The sequence below is a fragment of the Oncorhynchus kisutch genome, linkage group LG12 (genome assembly GCF_002021735.2).
Source record: "Oncorhynchus kisutch isolate 150728-3 linkage group LG12, Okis_V2, whole genome shotgun sequence".
NCBI classification, from domain to species: domain Eukaryota; kingdom Metazoa; phylum Chordata; class Actinopteri; order Salmoniformes; family Salmonidae; genus Oncorhynchus; species Oncorhynchus kisutch.
In genome coordinates, this window is record NC_034185.2 from 1,733,272 (window position 1) to 1,756,061 (window position 22,790).

A 22,790-nucleotide genomic window follows, 5' to 3' on the forward strand; every position below is an offset into this window, starting at 1 on the left:
AGACGAGCGAGGCACAGAAAATGGTTGTTACATTGTAACGACATGACCACTGATTCGATACACTGATATTATTTTACACTGTTCATTTACTTTTGCTTTACAGAGTAACCGTTACGCGCAGCTGTTTATAAAGATTATGATCGTATAAACTGTCGTCAGATCAAGTTAGCGAGACGTTTCTTACAAACTGCATTTGGGGGGACTATGATTGTGATTATGGTGCTGCTGTAACATTTTCCACGTCGTTTTTGTTTGTTATTTGGTCGTCAGAGCTGTGGGTTATTGGTCGTGTCGTTATTGTGTAACTAACAACGTGTCTGAAACAACACACCCACTCCCGGAGCCGTTGGGTTTCTCCTCCATTTGTCTCCGCTGCATGTGTCGACTCAGCCCCGCTCCCAGCACTAAAATGGGGGAAGGGTTGAGGAGGGGGATGTACACTAATGAATGAAACCAAAACCTCGTGAGTTACAACAATCCACGTCGATCATCAACACATACATGTATAGAAACACACGGTTTAAATGAGTTGTTGTTCTATAGGTTAGGTTGTCTTTACGCCCGATGCTTTAAATATTTTGTTGTTCTATAGGTTAGGTTGTCTTTAAGCCCGATTTAAAAGTAGTGAGGTTCGTCAAAATTGCTAAATAGTTTTAAAAACAATTCAAATAAATGCACCATGAAGATACTCCAAACTTTTTGAAATTTTAAAATCCATCAGATTTTTACGGAATAATTGCGCATAAACCATTTACTGGCATGGACAAATACTGAATGAGTTCAGGGATTTGTGTGGGAATGCAGGTATTGAATTTATTGTAAAATGTCACCTTTTCTATTCGAATTCACTCATATATATATATATATATATATATACATACATTTTCTAGTGGTACCAGGTAATTTTTTTTATAGTATTCAAATAAAATGATATGTGCTTCATTTGCATAAACGCCATGGCTGTATTTGCATATATGAATACATTAACATAGAGCGTGGAATCGACCTACAACCATCCACAAAATGTCTCTGTCTTGGCCTACCTGCACTCACCTGCACTGTCTAGACTTCCTCATTAATTACTGTTGTCACATTCGGTTGCATAATTGAACAAGTGTGTCAATAGCAGTATAACCTGTGGTGGGGGTGGGGGGTGGGGGGTATGAAAGAGTCTCAGGACTGAGATTAAGGAAATCAATCCAACGAGAGCTGAGTGACGAGGATTTTGCACCCCTCAAACACAGGAAATAGATGTCTAAAAAATAGACCCTTAGATGGGAATAAAATGAGGTGGAGTAACAGCCTGTATCTCACTGGGTGTTTTGTTGGGTTCTTATCATTCCCGAACTGACCCCACTAGTGTTATGTGACGCTCTTGTAGTGACATTATTCAGACTCAAAGCAGCAGCCATGTTAGTAACGCAGCGGTTGGTGTCATTGCATGGTTGCGTTTAGACAGACCTGAAACAGAAACCTATTCAGTCAACTAAAACAACAAGTACTGTGCTTTACAATTCCAAGTTTATCTGACATTCAACTTTTTCAGTTCGTACAGATTAATTTTTGCACCAGTGTGCAATAAGAAACCAGGCTTGCGTCATTGGCGACATCACGGGTGGCCTTTCCACTTCTCCTAGATGTACACAAGCTACATAATTAAGCTATCAAGCTATCTGAAACTCCACAAAGCTATACATGACATACATTCACAATTTATTTGAGTTTTTCAGAGAAAACCACAGGTCCGTAATTGGCTAATCAGCCTGACATGTATTTACATTTTACAACCTGAAACAAAGCATTGGAATGTGTTCCCCAGTACATTAGCCTGTAGGTGCAACTCTAGCAGAAAAACCTGAACAGGGCACATACCTGTTCCAGGACCACAAGGGCTTGATGCTGGCTTTCACTCTCTGACCCAGATCATTGAGTCTTTAGAGAGACATTCTAATAATTATAGACTACAGGAGTAGTTATATAGTATAGTAGAATGATTGATTATAAATCATCTATTTTTAAATGGTTGTTGTGTAATTCTCCAATAATAGTATAACTCTCCAATAAGAGGACAGAGGGATGGAGAGGGTTAGGGGATAGAGGGATGGAGGGGGTAAGAGGATAGAGGGATGGGGGGGTAAGAGGATAGAGGGATGGGGGGGTAAGAGGATAGAGGGATGGAGGGGGTAAGAGGATAGAGGGATGGAGGGGGTAAGAGGATAGAGGGATGGAGGGGGTAAGAGGATAGAGGGATGGAGAGGGTTAGGGGATAGAGGGATGGAGGGGGTAAGAGGATAGAGGGATGGGGGGGTAAGAGGATAGAGGGATGGAGGGGGTAAGAGGATAGAGGGATGGAGGGGGTAAGAGGATAGAGGGATGGAGGGGGTAAGAGGATAGAGGGATGGAGGGGGTTAGGGGATAGAGGGATGGAGGGGGTAAGAGGATAGAGGGATGGGGGGGTAAGGGGATGGAGGGGGTAAGAGGATAGAGGGATGGGGGGTAAGGGGATAGAGGGATGGGGGGGTAAGGGGATAGAGGGATGGAGGGGGTAAGAGGATAGAGGGATGGGGGGGTAAGGGGATAGAGGGATGGGGGGGTAAGGGGATAGAGGGATGGAGGGGGTAAGGGGATAGAGGGATGGAGGGGGTAAGAGGATAGAGGGATGGAGGGGGTAAGAGGATAGAGGGATGGGGGGGTAAGGGGATAGAGGGATGGGGGGGTAAGGGGATAGAGGGATGGAGGGGGTAAGAGGATAGAGGGATGGAGGGGGTAAGAGGATAGAGGGATGGAGGGGGTAAGAGGATAGAGGGATGGGGGTAAGAGGATAGAGGGATGGAGGGGGTAAGAGGATAGAGGGATGGAGGGGGTAAGAGGATAGAGGGATGGGGGGGTAAGGGGATAGAGGGATGGAGGGGGTAAGGGGATAGAGGGATGGAGGGGGTAAGAGGATAGAGGGATGGAGGGGGTAAGGGGATAGAGGGATGGAGGGGGTAAGGGGATAGAGGGATGGAGGGGGTAAGGGGATAGAGGGGGTAAGAGGATAGAGGGATGGGGGGGTAAGGGGATAGAGGGATGGAGGGATGGGGGGGTAAGGGGATGGAGGGGGTAAGGGGATAGAGGGATGGAGGGGGTAAGAGGATAGAGGGATGGAGGGGGTAAGAGGATAGAGGGATGGAGGGGGTAGGAGGATAGAGGGATGGGGGGTAAGAGGATAGAGGGATGGAGGGGGTAAGAGGATAGAGGGATGGAGGGGGTAAGAGGATAGAGGGATGGAGGGGGTAAGAGGCTAGAGGGATGGGGGGGTAAGGGGATAGAGGGATGGGGGGTAAGAGGATAGAGGGATGGAGGGGGTAAGAGGATAGAGGGATGGGGGTGTAAGGGGATAGAGGGATGGAGGGGGTAAGGGGATAGAGGGATGGGGGTGTAAGGGGATAGAGGGATGGGGGTGTAAGGGGATAGAGGGATGGGGGGTAAGAGGATAGAGGGATGGAGGGGGTAAGGGGATAGAGGGATGGGGGGGTAAGGGGATAGAGGGATGGGGGGGTAAGGGGATAGAGGGATGGGGGGTAAGAGGATAGAGGGATGGAGGGGGTAAGGGGATAGAGGGATGGAGGGGGTAAGGGGATGGAGGGGGTAAGGGGATGGAGGGGGTTAGGGGATAGAGGGATGGAGGGGGTAAGAGGATAGAGGGATGGAGGGGGTAAGGGGATAGAGGGATGGGGGGGTAAGAGGACAGAGATATGGAGGGGGTGAGAGGACAGAGGGATGGAGAGGGTTAGGGGATAGAGGGATGGAGGACAAAGGGGGTAAGAGGGGTGGAGGGGGTAAGAGACCAGAAGGATGGAGGGGGTAAGAGAGTAGAGGGATGGATAGAGTGTATAGGGATAAATAGGGAGAGGAATTGATGCTCACCTACCAAGTTAGTTAACTTCACTACCATCATATTGACATGAAGTCACTAACTATAACATGCAGTTAGTTAGATCTGTGTGTTTCATTGGGGTTCATCCAGTTCGACCCGTCACCCTGACCTCTAACCTCTGCCAGGAGCTGTGTTAACGTGTCTCGACCACCTGGTGGCAGCCTCATTCTGTCCTCCTGACCTCTCAGCATCAGACTTCACAATGGTTACAGATCAACCAATCAGACACCAGGGGCAGATCTCTGGGCTTTGTGACTGGGCCTGTGGGAGAGTTGAATAGTACTTTTACAGATAATTCACCAACACCAAATCTCTGCTCTCTAGTATTCACCTCTTGCTCAACAACAAGATGGAAGTGTGTGTTGATTCTTCAGTCCTGCACCCAATATATGGTGGTAGAATCCTTTAAAGGCGAGTGGAGACTGACTGACTTACAGATCACTTTGCATCAGAAATCACTACTCAATATTATTTGTAGATCAGTCAGTCACAATTTACCCACGATGCATCACGGTTTTGATGCTCTCGAACACTGACATTTTCTCTGCTGATAGATCTACCACTGGTGATGTCATCAGTGAAGTCATCACTAGATACTGGTAATGATGTCATAACTAGAAACTGGTAATGATGTCACTAGTGAAGTCATCACTAGATATTGGTAATGATGTCATCACTAGATAATGATAATGATGTCACCCGGGAAGTCATCACTAGATACTGGTAATGATGTCACCCGGGAAGTCATCACTAGATACTGGTAATGGTGTCACCTGTGAAGTCATCACTAGATACTGGTAATGATGTCACCAGTGAAGTCATCACTAGATATTTTAATGATGTCACCAGTGAAGTCATCACTAGATAATGGTAGTGATGTCACAAGGGAAGTCATCACTAGATACTAGTAATGATGTCACCAGTGAAGTCATCACTAGATACTGGTAATGATGTCATCACTAGATACTGGTAATTATGTCACCTGTGAAGTCATCACTAGATACTGGCAGTGATGTCACCCGTGAAGTCATCACTAGATACTGGTAATGATGTCATCACTAGATACTGGTAATGATGTCATCACTAGATACTGGTAATGATGTCACCCGTGAAGTCATCACTAGATACTGGTAATGATGTCATCACTAGATACTGGAAATGATGTCACCCGTGAAGTCATCACTAGATACTGGTAATGATGTCATCACTAGATACTGGTAATTATGTCACCTGTGAAGTCATCACTAGATACTGGCAGTGATGTCACCCGTGAAGTCATCACTAGATACTGGTAATGATGTCATCACTAGATACTGGTAATGATATCATCACTAGATAATGGTAATGATGTCACCTGTGAAGTCATCACTAGATATGGGTAATGATGTCATCACTAGATTCGGGTAATAACATCACCAGTGAAGTCATCACTAGATTCTGGTAATAACATCACCAGTGAAGTCATCACTAGATACTGGTAATGATGTCATCACTAGATAAGGGTAATGATGTCATCACTAGATACTGGTAATAACATCACCAGTGAAGTCATCACTAGATACTGGTAATGATGTCATCACTAGATACCGGTATTGATGTCATCACTAAATACTGGTAATGATGTCATCACTAGATAATGGTAATGATGTCATCACTAGATTCTGGTAATAACATCACCAGTGAAGTCATCACTAGATACTAGTAATTTCTCCCTCAGGAGACTAGAAAGACTTGGCATGGGGCCCCAGATTTTCTAAATGTTCTCCAGCTGCACCATCGAGAGCATCCTGGCCGGTTGCATCACCGCCTGGTATTGCCAAGCTTCCTGACATCTAGGACTTATATACTAGGCGGTGTCAGAGGAAAGCCCAAAAAGTTGTCAAAGACTCCAGCCTCCCTAGTCATAGACTGTTCTCTCTGCCACCGCACGGCAAGCGGTACCTGGAGCGCCAAGTCTAGGTCAAAAAGGCTCCATAACAGATTCTACCCCCAAGCCATAAGACTGCTGAACAATTAATCAAATGGCCACCCAGACTACTTACATTGACCCCCCCCCCCCAACCACACACATACACACAGTGCTGCTATTCGCTTTTTATTATCTATGCATAGTCACTTCACCCCTACCTACATGTACAAATTACCTCGACTAACCTGTACCCCCCCACATTGACTCTGTACCGGTACCCCCTGTATACAGCCTCATTACAAACCTGTACCCCTCCACATTGACTCTGTACCGGTACCCCCTGTTTATAGCCTCCACATTGACCCAGTACTGGTACCCCCTGTATATAGCCTCCACATTGACTCTGTACCGGTACCCCCTGTTTATAGCCTCCACATTGACTCTGTACCGGTACCCCCGGTGTATAGCCTCCACATTGACTCTGTACCGGTACCCTCAGTATATAGCCTCTACATTGACCCAGTACCGGTACCCTCAGTATATAGCCTCCACATTGACCCAGTACCGGTACCCTCAGTATATAGCCTCCACATTGACTCTGTACCAGTACCCTCAGAATATAGCCTCCACATTGACCCAGTACCGGTACCCTCAGTATATAGCCTCCACATTGACCCAGTACCGGTACCCTCAGTATATAGCCTCCACATTGACCCAGTACCGGTACCCTCAGTATATAGCCTCCACATCGACCCAGTACCGGTACCCTCAGTATATAGCCTCCACATTGACTCTGTACCAGTACCCTCAGAATATAGCCTCCACATTGACCCAGTACCGGTACCCTCAGTATATAGCCTCCACATTGACTCTGTACCAGTACCCTCAGAATATAGCCTCCACATTGACCCAGTACCGGTACCCTCAGTATATAGCCTCCACATTGACTCTGTACCAGTACCCTCAGAATATAGCCTCCACATTGACCCAGTACCGGTACCCTCAGTATATAGCCTCCACATTGACTCTGTACCAGTACCCTCAGAATATAGCCTCCACATTGACCCAGTACCGGTACCCTCAGAATATAGCCTCCACATTGACTCTGTACCAGTACCCTCAGTATATAGCCTCCACATTGACCCAGTACCGGTACCCTCAGTATATAGCCTCCACATTGACCCAGTACCGGTACCCTCAGTATATAGCCTCCACATTGACCCAGTACCGGTACCCTCAGTATATAGCCTCCACATTGACTCTGTACCAGTACCCTCAGAATATAGCCTCCACATTGACCCAGTACCGGTACCCTCAGTATATAGCCTCCACATTGACCCAGTACCGGTACCCTCAGTATATAGCCTCCACATTGACCCAGTACCGGTACCCTCAGTATATAGCCTCCACATCGACCCAGTACCGGTACCCTCAGTATATAGCCTCCACATTGACTCTGTACCAGTACCCTCAGAATATAGCCTCCACATTGACCCAGTACCGGTACCCTCAGTATATAGCCTCCACATTGACTCTGTACCAGTACCCTCAGAATATAGCCTCCACATTGACCCAGTACCGGTACCCTCAGTATATAGCCTCCACATTGACTCTGTACCAGTACCCTCAGAATATAGCCTCCACATTGACCCAGTACCGGTACCCTCAGTATATAGCCTCCACATTGACTCTGTACCAGTACCCTCAGAATATAGCCTCCACATTGACCCAGTACCGGTACCCTCAGAATATAGCCTCGTAATTGTTATTTATTGTGTACATTTTTATTACATTTTTTTCTTTAGTTTATTTAGTAAATATTTTCTTAACTCTTTATCTTGAACTGCATTGTTGGTTAAGGGCTTGTAAGTAAACATTTCACAGTAAGGTTGTATTCTGCTCAAATCAGATTTGATTTGAATGATGTCACCAATGAAGTCATCACTACATACTGGTAATGAAGTCATCACTAGATACTGGTAATGATGTCATCACTAGATACTGGTAATGACGTCATCACTAGATACTGGTAATGATGTCACCAATGAAGTCATCACTAGATACGGGTAATGATGTCATCACTAGATACGGGTAATGACGTCATCACTAGATACTGGTAATGATGTCACCAATGAAGTCATCACTAGATACGGGTAATGATGTCATCACTAGACACTGGTGGCAGGGTCTACAGTGAATCACGGATTACAAAAAGAAAAACAGCCCCGTCGCAGACCAGCATGTCTTGCTCCCAGACAGACTAAATAACTTCTTTACTCTCTTTGAGGACAATACTGTGCCACTGACACTGCCCCTCTACCAAAACCTGTGGCCTCTCCTTCACTGCAGCCAACGTGTTATTTAAACGTGTTATCCCTCGCAAGGCTGCAGGCCCAGACGGCATCCCCAGCCGCGTCTTCAGAGCATGCGCAGACCAGCTGGCTGGACATATTCAATCATCCTTATCCCAGTCTGCTGTCCCCACATGCTTCAAGAGGGCCACCATTGTCCCTGTTCCCAAGAAAGGTAAGGTAACTGAGATAAACGACTACCGCCCCGTAGCACTCACTTCCGTCATCATGAAGTGCTTTGAGAGACTAGTCAAGGACCATATCACCTCCACCCTACCTGACACCCTAGACCCACTCCAATTTGCTTACCGCCCCCATAGGTCCACAGACGACACAATTGCAACCACACTGCACACTGCCCTAACCCATCTGGACAAGAGGAAGACCTATGTGAGAATGCTGTTCATCGACTACAGCTCAGCATTCAACACCATAGTACCCTCCAAACTCGTCATCAAGCTCGAGACCCTGGGTCTCAACCCCGCCCTGTGCAACTGGGTACTGGACTTCCTGAAGGGCCGCCCCCAGGTGGTGAGTGTAGAACAACATCTCCACTCTGCTGATCCTCAACACTGGGGCCCCACAAGGGTGCGTTCTGAGCTCTCTCCTGTACTCCCTGTTCACCCACGACTGTGTTTGCAGACGACACTACAGTGGTAGGCTTAATTACCAACAATGACGAGACGGCCTACAGGGAGGAGGTGAGGGCCCTCGGAGTGTGGTGTCAGGAAAATAACCTCACACTCAACGTCACAAAACAACGGAGTTGATTGTGGACTTCAGGAAACAGCAGAGGGAACACCCCCCTATCCACTTCGATGGAACAGTAATGGAGAGGGTGGTAAGTTTTAAGTTCCTCGGCGTACACATCACGGACAAACTGAATTGGTCCACCGACACAGACAGCGTCGTGAAGAAGGCGCAGCATCAGTTCTTCAACCTCAGGAGGCTGAAGAAATGTGGCTTGTCACCAAAAGCACTCACAAACTTCTACAGATGCACAATCGAGAGCATCCTGTCGGGATGTATCACCGCCTGGTACGGCAACTGCTCCGCCCACAAACATAAGGCTCACCAGAGGGTAGTGAGGTCTGCACAACGCATCACCGGAGGCAAACTACCTGCCCTCCAGGACACCTACACCACCCGATGTCACAGGAAGGCCATAAAGATCATCAAGGACAACAACCACCCAAGCCACTGCCTGTTCACCCCGCTATCATCCATAAGGCGAGGTCAGTACAGGTGCATCAAAGCTGGGACCCAAGAGACTGAAAAACAGCTTCTATCAAGGCCATCAGACTGTTAAACAGCCACCACTAACATTGAGTGGCTGCTGCCATACATGTAAAAAATGTATCACAAGCCACTTTCAACAATGCCACTTTATATAATGTTTACATACCCTACATTACTCATCTCATATGTATATACTGTACTCGATACCATCTACTGTATCTTGTCTATGCCGTTCTGTACCATCACTCATTCATATATCTTTATGTACATATTCTTTATCCCCTTACACTGTGTATAAGGTAGCTGTTGTGGAATTGTTAGGTTAGATTACTCGTTGGTTATTACTGCATTGTCGGATCTAGAAGCACAAGCATTTTGCTGCTACACTCGCATTAACATCTGCTAACCATGTGTATGTGACAAATTTGATTTGATTTGATAGGGCGGTAGTCATTGGGGCGGCAGGGTAGCCTAGTGGTTAGAGCGTTGGACTAGTAACCGGAAGGTTGCAAGTTCAAACCCCCGAGCTGACAAGGTACAAATCTGTCGTTCTGCCCCTGAACAGGCAGTTAACCCACTGTTCCCAGGCTGTCATTGAAAATAAGAATTTGTTCTTAACTGACTTGCCTGGTTAAATCAAGGAAAAAATATATATTTAAAAAACTTAAATAAATCATCGGTTTATTCTGTATAAAACCCAGAGAGTCGATGTCCAAGCACCCATGGAAATCAAATTAGCATAATAAAATAATCCTCATAGAAATCCGTCAGTGTAAACTATGTCGCACTCTGGTGAAAAGTGACAGAGCGGCGTTTTGTCACAACATTTGTTTTTCCATCAAATATTTTTTAGACATATTTTTGGGATACTTTAAGGGGTCTTCAAATTCTAAATCAAATAGCTTAATGATCCTTGGTATGACCTTTTAAAAACAATTCCATTTAGTTCAGTAGACCCCACTTCCCCCCGGTTTAGACTCTAATGGGTTAGTGATGGTCACGTTAACTGAGACAGGTGTATCACATTGAAGGAAGGCACATATTATAGAGTTTATTGGTTCCGTATTGTTCTTACAACAGGCTAGAACTGTGAATAACCTTAATAACAGTTATAACTGTGCATAACCATAATAATAACTGTTATAACTAATAATAACTGGTATACCTGTAATAATAACTGTTATAACTGTGTATAGACTTAATAATAACTGTTATAACTAATAACTGGTATAACTGTGTATAACTGTAATAATAACTGTTATAACTGTGAATAGACGTAATAATAACTGTTATAACTAATACTAACTGTTATAACCTTAATGATAACTGGTATAACTAATAATAACTGTTATAACTAATAATAACTGGTATAACTGTAATAATAACTGTTATAACTAATAATAACTGGTATAACTGTAATAATAACTGTTATAACTAATAATAACTGGTATAACTAATAATAACTGGTATAACTGTAAGAATAACGGTTATAACTAATAATAACTGTTATAACTAATAATAACTGGTATAACTGTAATAATAACTGTTAAAACTAATAATAACTGTGTATAGACGTAATAATAACTGTTATAACTAATAATAACTGTTATAACTAATAATAACTGGTATAACTGTAATAATAACTGTGAATAGACGTAATAATAACTGTTAAAACTAATAATAACTGGTATAACTGTAATAATAACTGTGAATAGACGTAATAATAACTGTTATAACTAATAATAACTGGTATAACTGTAATAATAACTGTGTATAGACATAATAATAACTGTTATAACTAATAATAACTGTTATAACTAATAATAACTGTGTATAACCGTAATAACCTTAATAATAACTGTAGAATGTTATGGCAAGGTTATACACAGTTATATCAGAGTTCTGAACCTTTTCTCAGTGCTCTAGAGCTGCTTCTACGGGGAAATATTTCCACATCCACAGCCTATCATTGGCCCAAGGCTCTGAGTGACACCTGGGCTGGCCAATGAGGGAGCCTCTCTAGACTAGGCTGCCCCGCCTCTCTGTGAAATGCTGATCTTTCATTTCCTGACACAGCAGTTGTATTGAACATGGCCACTTGCCCCCCCTTGACCTCTCTCACACACACACACACACACACACACACACACACACACACACACACACACACACACCTGAGCTTTCCACAGCATAAATATAGGTGAAGAGGGTATTGTATGGGTACAGATAGTGGTAGATACTAGGAAGTAAAACACACAGTACTCACAAAATGTTAACTCTGTTTTTATTTCAAAATAATGTTTTCCCACAGGCAGGGTGGAACCCAGAGAGGTTCTAGAAGCCTCAGAGTTCTAGAACAGAAGCGCCACTTGTTATTGCTATGCTGCTCTGACAGACAACCAGGGTGGAACCCAGAGGTTCTGTAAGCCAGAGTTCTAGAACAGTCTGCTCTGACAGACAACCAAGGTGGAACCCAGAGGTTCTGGAAGCCAGAGTTCTAGAACAGTCTACTCTGACAGACAACCACAGACTCACAAATTACAACACAGGAGTGGCTGGCGATTCTGAACACTTCTAAATCTGTTTAAAAAGCTGCAAATATTCACCATGGCAACACCTCAGGTCAGGGTCAAAGGTCACTTGTTATATCATAGGAGCCTAGTCTGACCCTTGGGTCTCTGATGTCAGAGGTGGAAGGTCCACTTAATTTACAGCGATGTCATCACAAAAGAGCCATCACGGTCAAGAGGACATGACATTGTTTAGAGAGGAACTGAGAGGCATCACCATGGTGACCCCATGAGGCTCCTCCCACTGCCAGAGGAACAATACTTGCGGCCATTTTATAAAAACATGTCACTTCATTCTGTCTTCCAGGAAGGAAAGAAAAGGAGAGGAGAGGAGAGGGAGAGACAACTGTAAGGAGTGTGGAAGTGGGTTGCTGCTGGTTATCTTTGCTAGTATCACAGGACAAACAAAAAATCAGCATTTTACAAAATCCTGGAAAAAAAATAATCCTCCGTTTCCATGGTACTGGTTTGGGAGGAGTCAGAGAAAGACCCCCCCACTTCCTCATTCCTTCTCCTTGACCGACTCCGCCTCCACAGCCTCAGTCTCCTGCAGACAGAAACAAATATACCATGATGTCATACGTGATGTCATAAAGGGACCAGGAAGTACCCGTGGGAGGTACGATGTTTCCATCCATGGTTCCATGGCCAAGGAGAAGATGACTAGTTAGTAGTATCACCATCAGTCCACACCACTGTTCTCCAAACAGACAGACACACAGTGACGTGTTAGAGGCTACCGAGGGGAAGACAGCTCATAATAATTGCAGGAATGGAGTAAATGGAATGCAATTATGAATGATACCGTTCCACTAATTCCGCTGCAGGCATTACCACGAGCCCGTCCTCCCCAATTATGGTGGCACCAGCCTCCTGTTCTGTACATACTGATGGGGGAAACACACACATTTCATACTGCAGTCACAACCACACAATGTTAGTGTACACAACCACATCAAGGTTTAAGCTAAGGTTTAAAGAGCTCCAACACTTAGTTTACAGCGCACACACTGGTTAAAGTCACCCACAGAGGTTAAATCCCCCCACAATTATTGATAGATATCACACACACACACACACACACACACAGCACCAGTCAAAAGTTTGAACACAACTACTCATTCAAAGGATTTTCTTTAGTTTTAATATTTTCTACATTGTAGAATAATAATAATAGTGAAGACATCAAAACAATGAAATAACACATATGGAATCATGTAGTAAACAAAAAAGTTAATAAATCAAAATGTATTTTATATTTAAGATTCTTCAACGTAGCCACCCTTTGCCTTGATAGCTTTGCACACTCTTGGCGTTCTCTCAACCAGCTTCATGAGGTAGTCACCTGGAATGCATTTCAATTAACAGGTGTGCCTTGTAAAAAAAGTTAATTTGTGGAATTTCATTCTTTATGCATTTGAGCCAATCAGTGTTGTGAAAAGATAGAGGTAGTATGCATAGATATCCCTATTTGGTAAAAGACCAAGTCCATATTACGCCAAGAACAGCTCAAATAAGCAAAGAGAAACAACAGTCCATCTTTACTTTAAGACATGAATGTCAGTCAATACGGAACATTAAGAACTTTGAAAGTTTATTCAAGTGCCGTCGCAAAAACCATCAAGCACTATGTTGAAACTGACTCTCATGACGACCTCCACAGGAAAGGAAGACCCAGAGTTACCTCTGCTGCAGAGGATAAGTTAAATAGAGTTAACTGTCTCTCATGAGGACCACCACAGGAAAGGAAGACCTATAGTTACCTCTGCTGCAGAGGATAAGTTCATTAGAGTTACCAGCCTCAGATTGCAGCCCAAATAAATGCTTCAAAGAGTTGAAGTAACAGACACATCTCAACATCAACTGTTCAGAGGAGACTGCGTGAAACAGGCCTTCATGGTTGAATTGTTGCAAAGAAACCACTACTAAAGGACACCAATAAAAAGAAGAGACTTGCTTGGGCCTAGAAACACGAGCAATGGACATTAGACCGGTGGAAATCTGTCCTTTGCTCTGATGAGTCCAAATGTGAGACTTGTTCCAACCGTTGTGATTTTGTGAGATGCAGAGTATGTGAACGGATGATCTCTGCATGTGTGGTTCCCACAGTGAAGCATGGAGGAGGTGGTGTAATGGTGTGGGGGTGCTTTGCTGGGGACACTGATTTGTTTAGAATTCAAGGCACACTTAACCAGCATGGCTACTAAAGCAATACGCCATCCCATCTGTTTTGCGCTTAGTGGCACTATCATTTGTTTTTCAACAGGACAATGACCCACACCTCGAGGCGTTGTAAGGGATATTTGACCAAGAAGGAGAGTGATGGAGTGCCGCATCAGATGACCTGACGTCCACAATCACCCGACCTCAACCCAATTGAGATAGGTAGGGTTGAGTTGGACCGCAGAGTAAAGGAAAAGCAGCCAACAAGTGCTCAGCATATGTGGGAACTCCTGTTGGAAAACCCTTCCACGTGAAGCTGGTTGAGAGAATGCCAATAGTGTTTAAAGCATCAAGGCAAAGGGTGGCTATTTGATTTTTTTTTTTTTTTCACCTTTATTTAACCAGGTAGGCTAGTTGAGAACAAATATAAAATACATTTAGATTTATTTAACACTTTTTGTGGTTTCTACATGATTCCATACGTGTTATTTCATAGTTGTGATCATTTTTTATAGATGTTTTATTTTTGAAGAAACTCATTCCGGCTTGAAACGTACTCTTGAACGATGTAATAGTAGAATGCACAAGGTACCATTTTCTAAATCGGTTAGTGCATCATCAGTTCCTCTTGTCAGTCATTACAGACCTTAGAGAGATATAATTACAACTTGAAATGTCCAGATCAACTCACATATCAGCTAACGTTTTTTTATTTGGGTTTTTTTGCCCGTAGATAGTCATTTTTAGTCACTCATATCACATGAACACACAGACATGGCAAAATGTATAGAACTGCAAGAAGATTAGCTTTAAAACTGCAACATGTTCTTTGCACCTCATGACAAAATGTATAGAACTGCAGGATTGTTCTTCTTTAGCTCCACCAACAAGAGCGGTGTGAACAGTTTGCATCATGAATAATGCTTGTGCCTACAGAAATAAACGTGGCACGCTTGCAGGGGGTCACGGGATGTTCCCCAATGCTGGAAGGGGGGCCCCGAGTGGAAGCTTGGGAACCCCTGATTCAGCAGACACTTTCCCTTGTTCAAGGGCACATTAACATATTTTTCAGATAATCAGCTCGTGGATTCAAACTAATGACCTTTCAGTTACTGGCTCAACGCTCTTAACTGCTAGGCTACCTTCTGCCCGATAGGTTATACAGTGGAGCAAAAAAGTATTTAGTCAGCCACCAATTGTGCAAGTTCTCCCGCTTAAAAAGATGAGAGGCCTGTAATTTTCATCATAGGTACACTTCAACTATGACAGACAAAATGGAGAAAAAAAATCACATTTTAGGATTTTGAATGAATTTATTTGCAAATGATGGTGGAAAATAAGTACTGCGTAATGCGTTCTTTATGACAGTGTTGTTCTTTCTTTCTGCTTGATGTATTTTCTGTCATTTATGTTCTTCAGGGCTCCTCTGTAAGAGACCTTGGTCTCAGTATGACTCCCCAATAACATAAAAAGGTTCAATAAAAAAATATATTTTTAAATTTAATTAGGCATTTTTCAATAAATATTTTCAATATTATTTATTCATGTCAGGAAATGTCCTTGTCCAGAGCAAAGAATCACAATTTCAAACTCCCCCCAAAAGTGTTTCAAATTCTAAAAAGTGTCTCATGTAGTAGTTTATTGCCACATTTAAATTTAAAAAATATTTCTCTCTAAACTGACCAATCGGTCAACATATCGTGCAACAAGGCAACACATGGTCCTGAAAGTCCTCTACTTTCATAGATTTAAACCATATACAACCAGAACCTGTCGATAACTAATATTCTATGGTTCAAATATGTTCATTTTAAAATGAGTTTGTTTGAGTCATATGCAACTGAGAAAAAACTAAATTGCTACTAAGTATACCTATTGAATAAAGTAGAAAAATATGGAATGTCAACTCTGTAAAAAGAAAGAAAAAAAGTCAGATTTGTCTAACGTCAACTTCGGTTAGGTTTATGTCTAACGTCAACTTCATCAGGTTTATGTCTAACGTCAACCTAGTCAGGTTTATGTCTAACGTCAACCTAGTCAGGTTTATGTCTAACGTCAACCTAGTCAGGTTTATGTCTAACGTCAACCTAGTCAGGTTTATGTCTAACGTCAACCTAGTCAGGTTTATGTCTAACGTCAACTTCGTCAGGTTGATGTCTAACGTCAACTTCGTCAGGTTTATGTCTAACGTCAACTTCGTCAGGTTTATGTCTAACGTCAACTTCGTCAGGTTTATGTCTAACGTCAACCTAGTCAGGTTTATGTCTAACGTCAACCTAGTCAGGTTTATGTCTAACGTCAACCTAGTCAGGTTTATGTCTAACGTCAACCTAGTCAGGTTTATGTCTAACGTCAACCTAGTCAGGTTTATGTCTAACGTCAACCTAGTCAGGTTTATGTCTAACGTCAACTTCGTCAGGTTTATGTCTAACGTCAACTTCGTCAGGTTTATGTCTAACGTCAACTTCGTCAGGTTTATGTCTAACGTCAACCTAGTCAGGTTTATGTCTAACGTCAACCTAGTCAGGTTTATGTCTAACGTCAACCTAGTCAGGTTTATGTCTAACGTCAACCTAGTCAGGTTTATATCTAACGTCAACTTCGTCAGGTTTATGTCTAACGTCAACCTCGTCAGGTTTATGTCTAACGTCAACCTAGTCAGGTTTATGTCTAACGTCAACCTAGTCAGGTTTATGTCTAACGTCAACTTCGTCAGGTTGATGTCTAACGTCAACTTCGTCAGGTTTATGTCTAACGTCAACTTCGTCAGGTTTATGTCTAACGTCAACTTCGTCAGGTTTATGTCTAACGTCAACTTCGTCAGGTTTATGTCTAACGTCAACTTCGTCAGGTTTATGTCTAACGTCAACTTCGTCAGGTTTATGTCTAACGTCAACCTAGTCAGGTTTATGTCTAACGTCAACCTAGTCAGGTTTATGTCTAACGTCAACCTAGTCAGGTTTATGTCTAACGTCAACTTCGTCAGGTTTATGTCTAACGTCAACTTCGTCAGGTTTATGTCTAACGTCAACTTCGTCAGGTTTATGTCTAACGTCAACCTAGTCAGGTTTATGTCTAACGTCAACCTAGTCAGGTTTATGTCTAATGTCAACTTCATCAGGTTTATGTCTAACGTCAACCTAGTCAGGTTTATGTCTAACGTCAACCTAGTCAGGTTTATGTCTAACGTCAACTTCGTCAGGTTTATGTTTAACGTCAACCTAGTCAGGTTTATGTCTAACGTCAACTTCGTCAGGTTTATGTCTAACGTCAACTTCGTCAGGTTTATGTCTAACGTCAACCTAGTCAGGTTTATGTCTAACGTCAACCTAGTCAGGTTTATGTCTAACGTCAACTTAGTCAGGTTTATGTCTAACGTCAACTTCGTCAGGTTTATGTCTAACGTCAACCTAGTCATGTTTATGTCTAACGTCAACCTAGTCAGGTTTATGTCTAACGTCAACCTAGTCAGGTTTATATCTAACGTCAACTTCGTCAGGTTTATGTCTAACGTCAACTTCGTCAGGTTTATGTCTAATGTCAAATTCGTCAGATTTATGTCTAACGTCAACTTCTGAAAGGTGCTGAAAGGTCTGAGAGCGGTTACGTTTTTATTGGGGATTTGCAAATAAATAATATTCAATATTTTACTAAATATTTGTATTTAAACTTTTATTTTTTAGAAGCAAAAATATGTCTGTTTTAAGTACCCGTTGTTAACGTCGTCAGTGGCTTGTCAACTCAGTCACTGATGACTAACGTTGTCAAGGTAGTTTTTAAAAATAACATTGACAGAAAAAATCCTATTTGAATCACTGTTCTGCAACACATGCTTAAACTATTGAAGTATTTGCTGAGCGGTTTACGTTAGCTTTACACATGTTGTGTTCTGAACCTAGAAAAACAAACTGCTAATGAAATTAACCGCCAGGGTATTACATAGCGCTATAAAAATAAGTTTGGAGATTTGTATTATATTGAATAATCTAATGTCAGAACTAAACAAATCAGGGCCTCCCAGGTGGCACGGCATCATGGTGTTGGACTCCAGACCCGGATTCAATCCCAGGCTGTGTCACAACCGGTCGTGACCGGGAGTCCCATTGGGCGGCGCACAATCGGCCAAGCGTCGTCCGGGTTAAGTGGGGGGGGGGGAGCTTTACTTGGCTCATCGTGCTTGTGACGTAAAAGTCTGTCACTGGCGCGGGCAGTATTTGGTACTTTAAAGCACGCACACATTCCTCCCTGCTCCGTTATAAGAAACGTTAACAAGGTGGGTCGACACACAAGTTAACTTCTGTCTTAGTACATACATTTCACACCTGTCAGTGTTCATTTGTAATATAAGTAATATGTATTACACTTATCTATATTGTGGATGAGCGCGTTGTTTGTTTGTTCTGTTCCTCTCTCTCTCTATCTCTGTAGCTTCCGGGTATGCTGGATAAGGACCCGAGCTAAGGGAATTGGGCTGACTTTGTAGTGCCTGTCCCGAATGGTTCATTCATGTAAATGGGCATATTGAAAAACACTGTCAGTAGTGATATAATGTTGTAAATGTTATATTGGGATATTGTTTCAAAACAAATGTGTTGCTATGTATATCCATTAGTATGTTTAGTTAATGGAAAATGTAGGTTTGATGAGGTAATTGCTTAATTAATTAGTGTTAATTGTTCTGAGAGGAGGGGCTAGCCCTACAAAAGGAGCCTCTTTCAGTTCATGGAGAGGTCTTTTTTGGATTGAGCTGTGTGTTTAGCTGGCCCATAAGGTATATGTTAGATGGCAGTACTGTGGATGGGGTAGCATTGTGTTTAGCTGGCCCATAAGGTATATGTTAGATGGCAGTACTGTGGATGGGGCAGCATTGTGTTTAGCTGGCCCATAAGGTATATGTTAGATGGCAGCATTGTGTTTAGCTGGCCCATAAGGTATATGTTAGATGGCAGTAGTGTGGATGGGGCAGCATTGTGTTTAGCTGGCCCATAAGGTATATGTTAGATGGCAGTACTGTGGATAGGGCAGCATTGTGTTTAGCTGTCCCATAAGGTATATGTTAGATGGCAGCATTGTGTTTAGCTGGCCCATAAGGTATATGTTAGATGGCAGCATTGTGTTTAGCTGGCCCATAAGGTATATGTTAGATGGCAGCATTGTGTTTAGCTGGCCCATAAGGTATATGTTAGATGGCAGCATTGTGATTAGCTGGCCCATAAGGTATATGTTAGATGGCAGCATTGTGTTTAGCTGGCCCATAAGGTATATGTTAGATGGCAGTACTGTGGATGGGGCAGCATTGTGTTTAGCTGGCCCATAAGGTATATGTTAGATGGCAGTACTGTGGATGGGGCAGCATTGTGTTTAGCTGGCCCATAAGGTATATGTTAGATGGCAGTACTGTGTTTAGCTGGCCCATAAGGTATATGTTAGATGGCAGTACTGTGTTTAGCTGGCCCATAAGGTATATGTTAGATGGCAGTACTGTGTTTAGCTGGCCCATAAGGTATATGTTAGATGGCAGTACTGTGTTTAGCTGGCCCATAAGGTATATGTTAGATGGCAGCATTGTGTTTAGCTGGCCCATAAGGTATATGTTAGATGGCAGCATTGTGTTTAGCTGGCCCATAAGGTATAGGTTAGATGGCAGTACTGTGTTTAGCTGGCCCATAAGGTATATGTTAGATGGCAGCATTGTGTTTAGCTGGCCCATAAGGTATATGTTAGATGGCAGCATTGTGTTTAGCTGGCCCATAAGGTATATGTTAGATGGCAGCATTGTGTTTAGCTGGCCCATAAGGTATATGTTAGATGGCAGCATTGTGTTTAGCTGGCCCATAAGGTATATGTTAGATGGCAGCATTGTGTTTAGCTGGCCCATAAGGTATATGTTAGATGGCAGCATTGTGTTTAGCTGGCCCATAAGGTATATGTTAGATGGCAGCATTGTGTTTAGCTGGCCCATAAGGTATATGTTAGATGGCAGCATTGTGTTTAGCTGGCCCATAAGGTATATGTTAGATGGCAGCATTGTGTTTAGCTGGCCCATAAGGTATATGTTAGATGGCAGCATTGTGTTTAGCTGGCCCATAAGGTATATGTTAGATGGCAGCATTGTGTTTAGCTGGCCCATAAGGTATATGTTAGATGGCAGTACTGTTGTTTTCCTTCCAGGAATCACTCTGTAAATAAAAACCTTTAAAGAACTTTTGCGGCTCCGCCTCTTTTATTTTGATAGAGGTTAGGTTTTCCAGTTTAGCCTTCTGGCCTACTCTACGTGATAGAGGTTAGTTTTTCCAGTTTAGCCTTCTGGCCTACTCTACGTGATAGAGGTTAGTTTTTCCAGTTTAGCCTTCTGGCCTACTCTATGTGATAGAGGTTAGTTTTTCCAGTTTAGCCTTCTGGCCTACTCTACGTGATAGAGGTTAGTTTTTCCAGTTTAGCCTTCTGGCCTACTCTACGTGATAGAGGTTAGTTTTTCCAGTTTAGCCTTCTGGCCTACTCTATGTGATAGAGGTTAGTTTTTCCAGTTTAGCCTTCTGGCCTACTCTATGTGATAGAGGTTAGTTTTTCCAGTTTAGCCTTCTGGCCTACTCTACGTGATAGAGGTTAGTTTTTCCAGTTTAGCCTTCTGGCCTACTCTACGTGATAGAGGTTAGTTTTTCCAGTTTAGCCTTCTGGCCTACTCTATGTGATAGAGGTTAGTTTTTCCAGTTTAGCCTTCTGGCCTACTCTATGTGATAGAGGTTAGTTTTTCCAGTTTAGCCTTCTGGCCTACTCTACGTGATAGAGGTTAGTTTTTCCAGTTTAGCCTTCTGGCCTACTCTACGTGATAGAGGTTAGTTTTTCCAGTTTAGCCTTCTGGCCTACTCTATGTGATAGAGGTTAGTTTTTCCAGTTTAGCCTTCTGGCCTACTCTATGTGATAGAGGTTAGTTTTTCCAGTTTAGCCTTCTGGCCTACTCTATGTGATAGAGGTTAGTTTTTCCAGTTTAGCCTTCTGGCCTACTCTACGTGATAGAGGTTAGTTTTTCCAGTTTAGCCTTCTGGCCTACTCTATGTGATAGAGGTTAGTTTTTCCAGTTTAGCCTTCTGGCCTACTCTACGTGATAGAGGTTAGTTTTTCCAGTTTAGCCTTCTGGCCTACTCTACGTGATAGAGGTTAGTTTTTCCAGTTTAGCCTTCTGGCCTACTCTACGTGATAGAGGTTAGTTTTTCCAGTTTAGCCTTCTGGCCTACTCTACGTGATAGAGGTTAGTTTTCCAGTATAGCCTTCTGGCCTACTCTACGTGATAGAGGTTAGTTTTTCCAGTTTAGCCTTCTGGCCTACTCTACGTGATAGAGGTTAGTTTTCCAGTTTAGCCTTCTGGCCTACTCTACGTGATAGAGGTTAGTTTTTCCAGTTTAGCCTTCTGGCCTACTCTACGTGATAGAGGTTAGTTTTTCCAGTTTAGCCTTCTGGCCTACTCTACGTGATAGAGGTTAGGTTTTCCAGTTTAGCCTTCTGGCCTACTCTACGTGATAGAGGTTAGTTTTCCAGTTTAGCCTTCTGGCCTACTCTACGTGATAGAGGTTAGTTTTTCCAGTTTAGCCTTCTGGCCTACTCTACGTGATAGAGGTTAGTTTTTCCAGTTTAGCCTTCTGGCCTACTCTACGTGATAGAGGTTAGTTTTTCCAGTTTAGCCTTCTGGCCTACTCTATGTGATAGAGGTTAGTTTTTCCAGTTTAGCCTTCTGGCCTACTCTACGTGATAGAGGTTAGTTTTTCCAGTTTAGCCTTCTGGCCTACTCTACGTGATAGAGGTTAGGTTTTCCAGTTTAGCCTTCTGGCCTACTCTACGTGATAGAGGTTAGTTTTCCAGTTTAGCCTTCTGGCCTACTCTACGTGATAGAGGTTAGTTTTTCCAGTTTAGCCTTCTGGCCTACTCTACGTGATAGAGGTTAGTTTTTCCAGTTTAGCCTTCTGGCCTACTCTATGTGATAGAGGTTAGTTTTTCCAGTTTAGCCTTCTGGCCTACTCTATGTGATAGAAGTTAGTTTTTCCAGTTTAGCCTTCTGGCCTACTCTACGTGATAGAGGTTAGTTTTTCCAGTTTAGCCTTCTGGCCTACTCTACGTGATAGAGGTTAGTTTTTCCAGTTTAGCCTTCTGGCCTACTCTACGTGATAGAGGTTAGGTTTTCCAGTATAGCCTTCTGGCCTACTCTATGTGATAGAGGTTAGGTTTTCCAGTATAGCCTTCTGGCCTACTCTACGTGGCAGTGCTCTAGCGACTCCTTGTGGTGGGCCAGGTGCCTGCAGGCTGATTGAGGTCGTCAGTTGAATGGTGTGTCCTCCGACACATTAGTGCAGCTGTCTTCTGGGTTAAGCGGGCGGGTGTTATTTGTGATTTTTTTTTTAAAGTGGAGATTGTCTGAGGGAATAGGGTTCCATTTGGAGACAACCGCTCTGTTTAAATCACACTCTGTCAGGATCCCACAGCACACCATCGGTCTGTCATACCGTTGACTCTGACTGTCTCACTCTGGCCTCTGACAGACATGGAGTAGGGAGCAAGACTTCTGTAGTAGGTCACACTGACACTGGAGCGAGACACGCATATCTGTGTGTGTGTGTGTATGACAGATATTCAGACAGGGAGAACAT

The 22,790-nt window shown here is 43.1% G+C and overlaps 1 protein-coding gene across 4 annotated transcripts in view; it reads right to left on the reverse strand.

The window, feature by feature from the left end:
• Positions 1-11,685: 11,685 nt before the first annotated feature.
• The window catches only part of hmgn3 (high mobility group nucleosomal binding domain 3), a 34,697-nt gene continuing 23,592 nt past the window's right edge, over positions 11,686-22,790 (reverse strand). For 2 of the 4 annotated variants that reach the window (XM_020474064.2, XM_020474063.2), the window contains 2 exons: positions 22,647-22,746; positions 11,686-12,535 (listed from right to left, as the gene is read on the reverse strand). In XM_020474064.2, the coding sequence (XP_020329653.1) occupies positions 12,528-12,535; positions 22,647-22,746 (108 nt within the window). In that variant the 3' untranslated portion in view covers positions 11,686-12,527. The remainder of the gene's footprint in view (positions 12,536-22,646; positions 22,747-22,790) is intronic. The other 2 variants (XM_020474065.2, XM_031836723.1) reach the window with 1 other exon arrangement.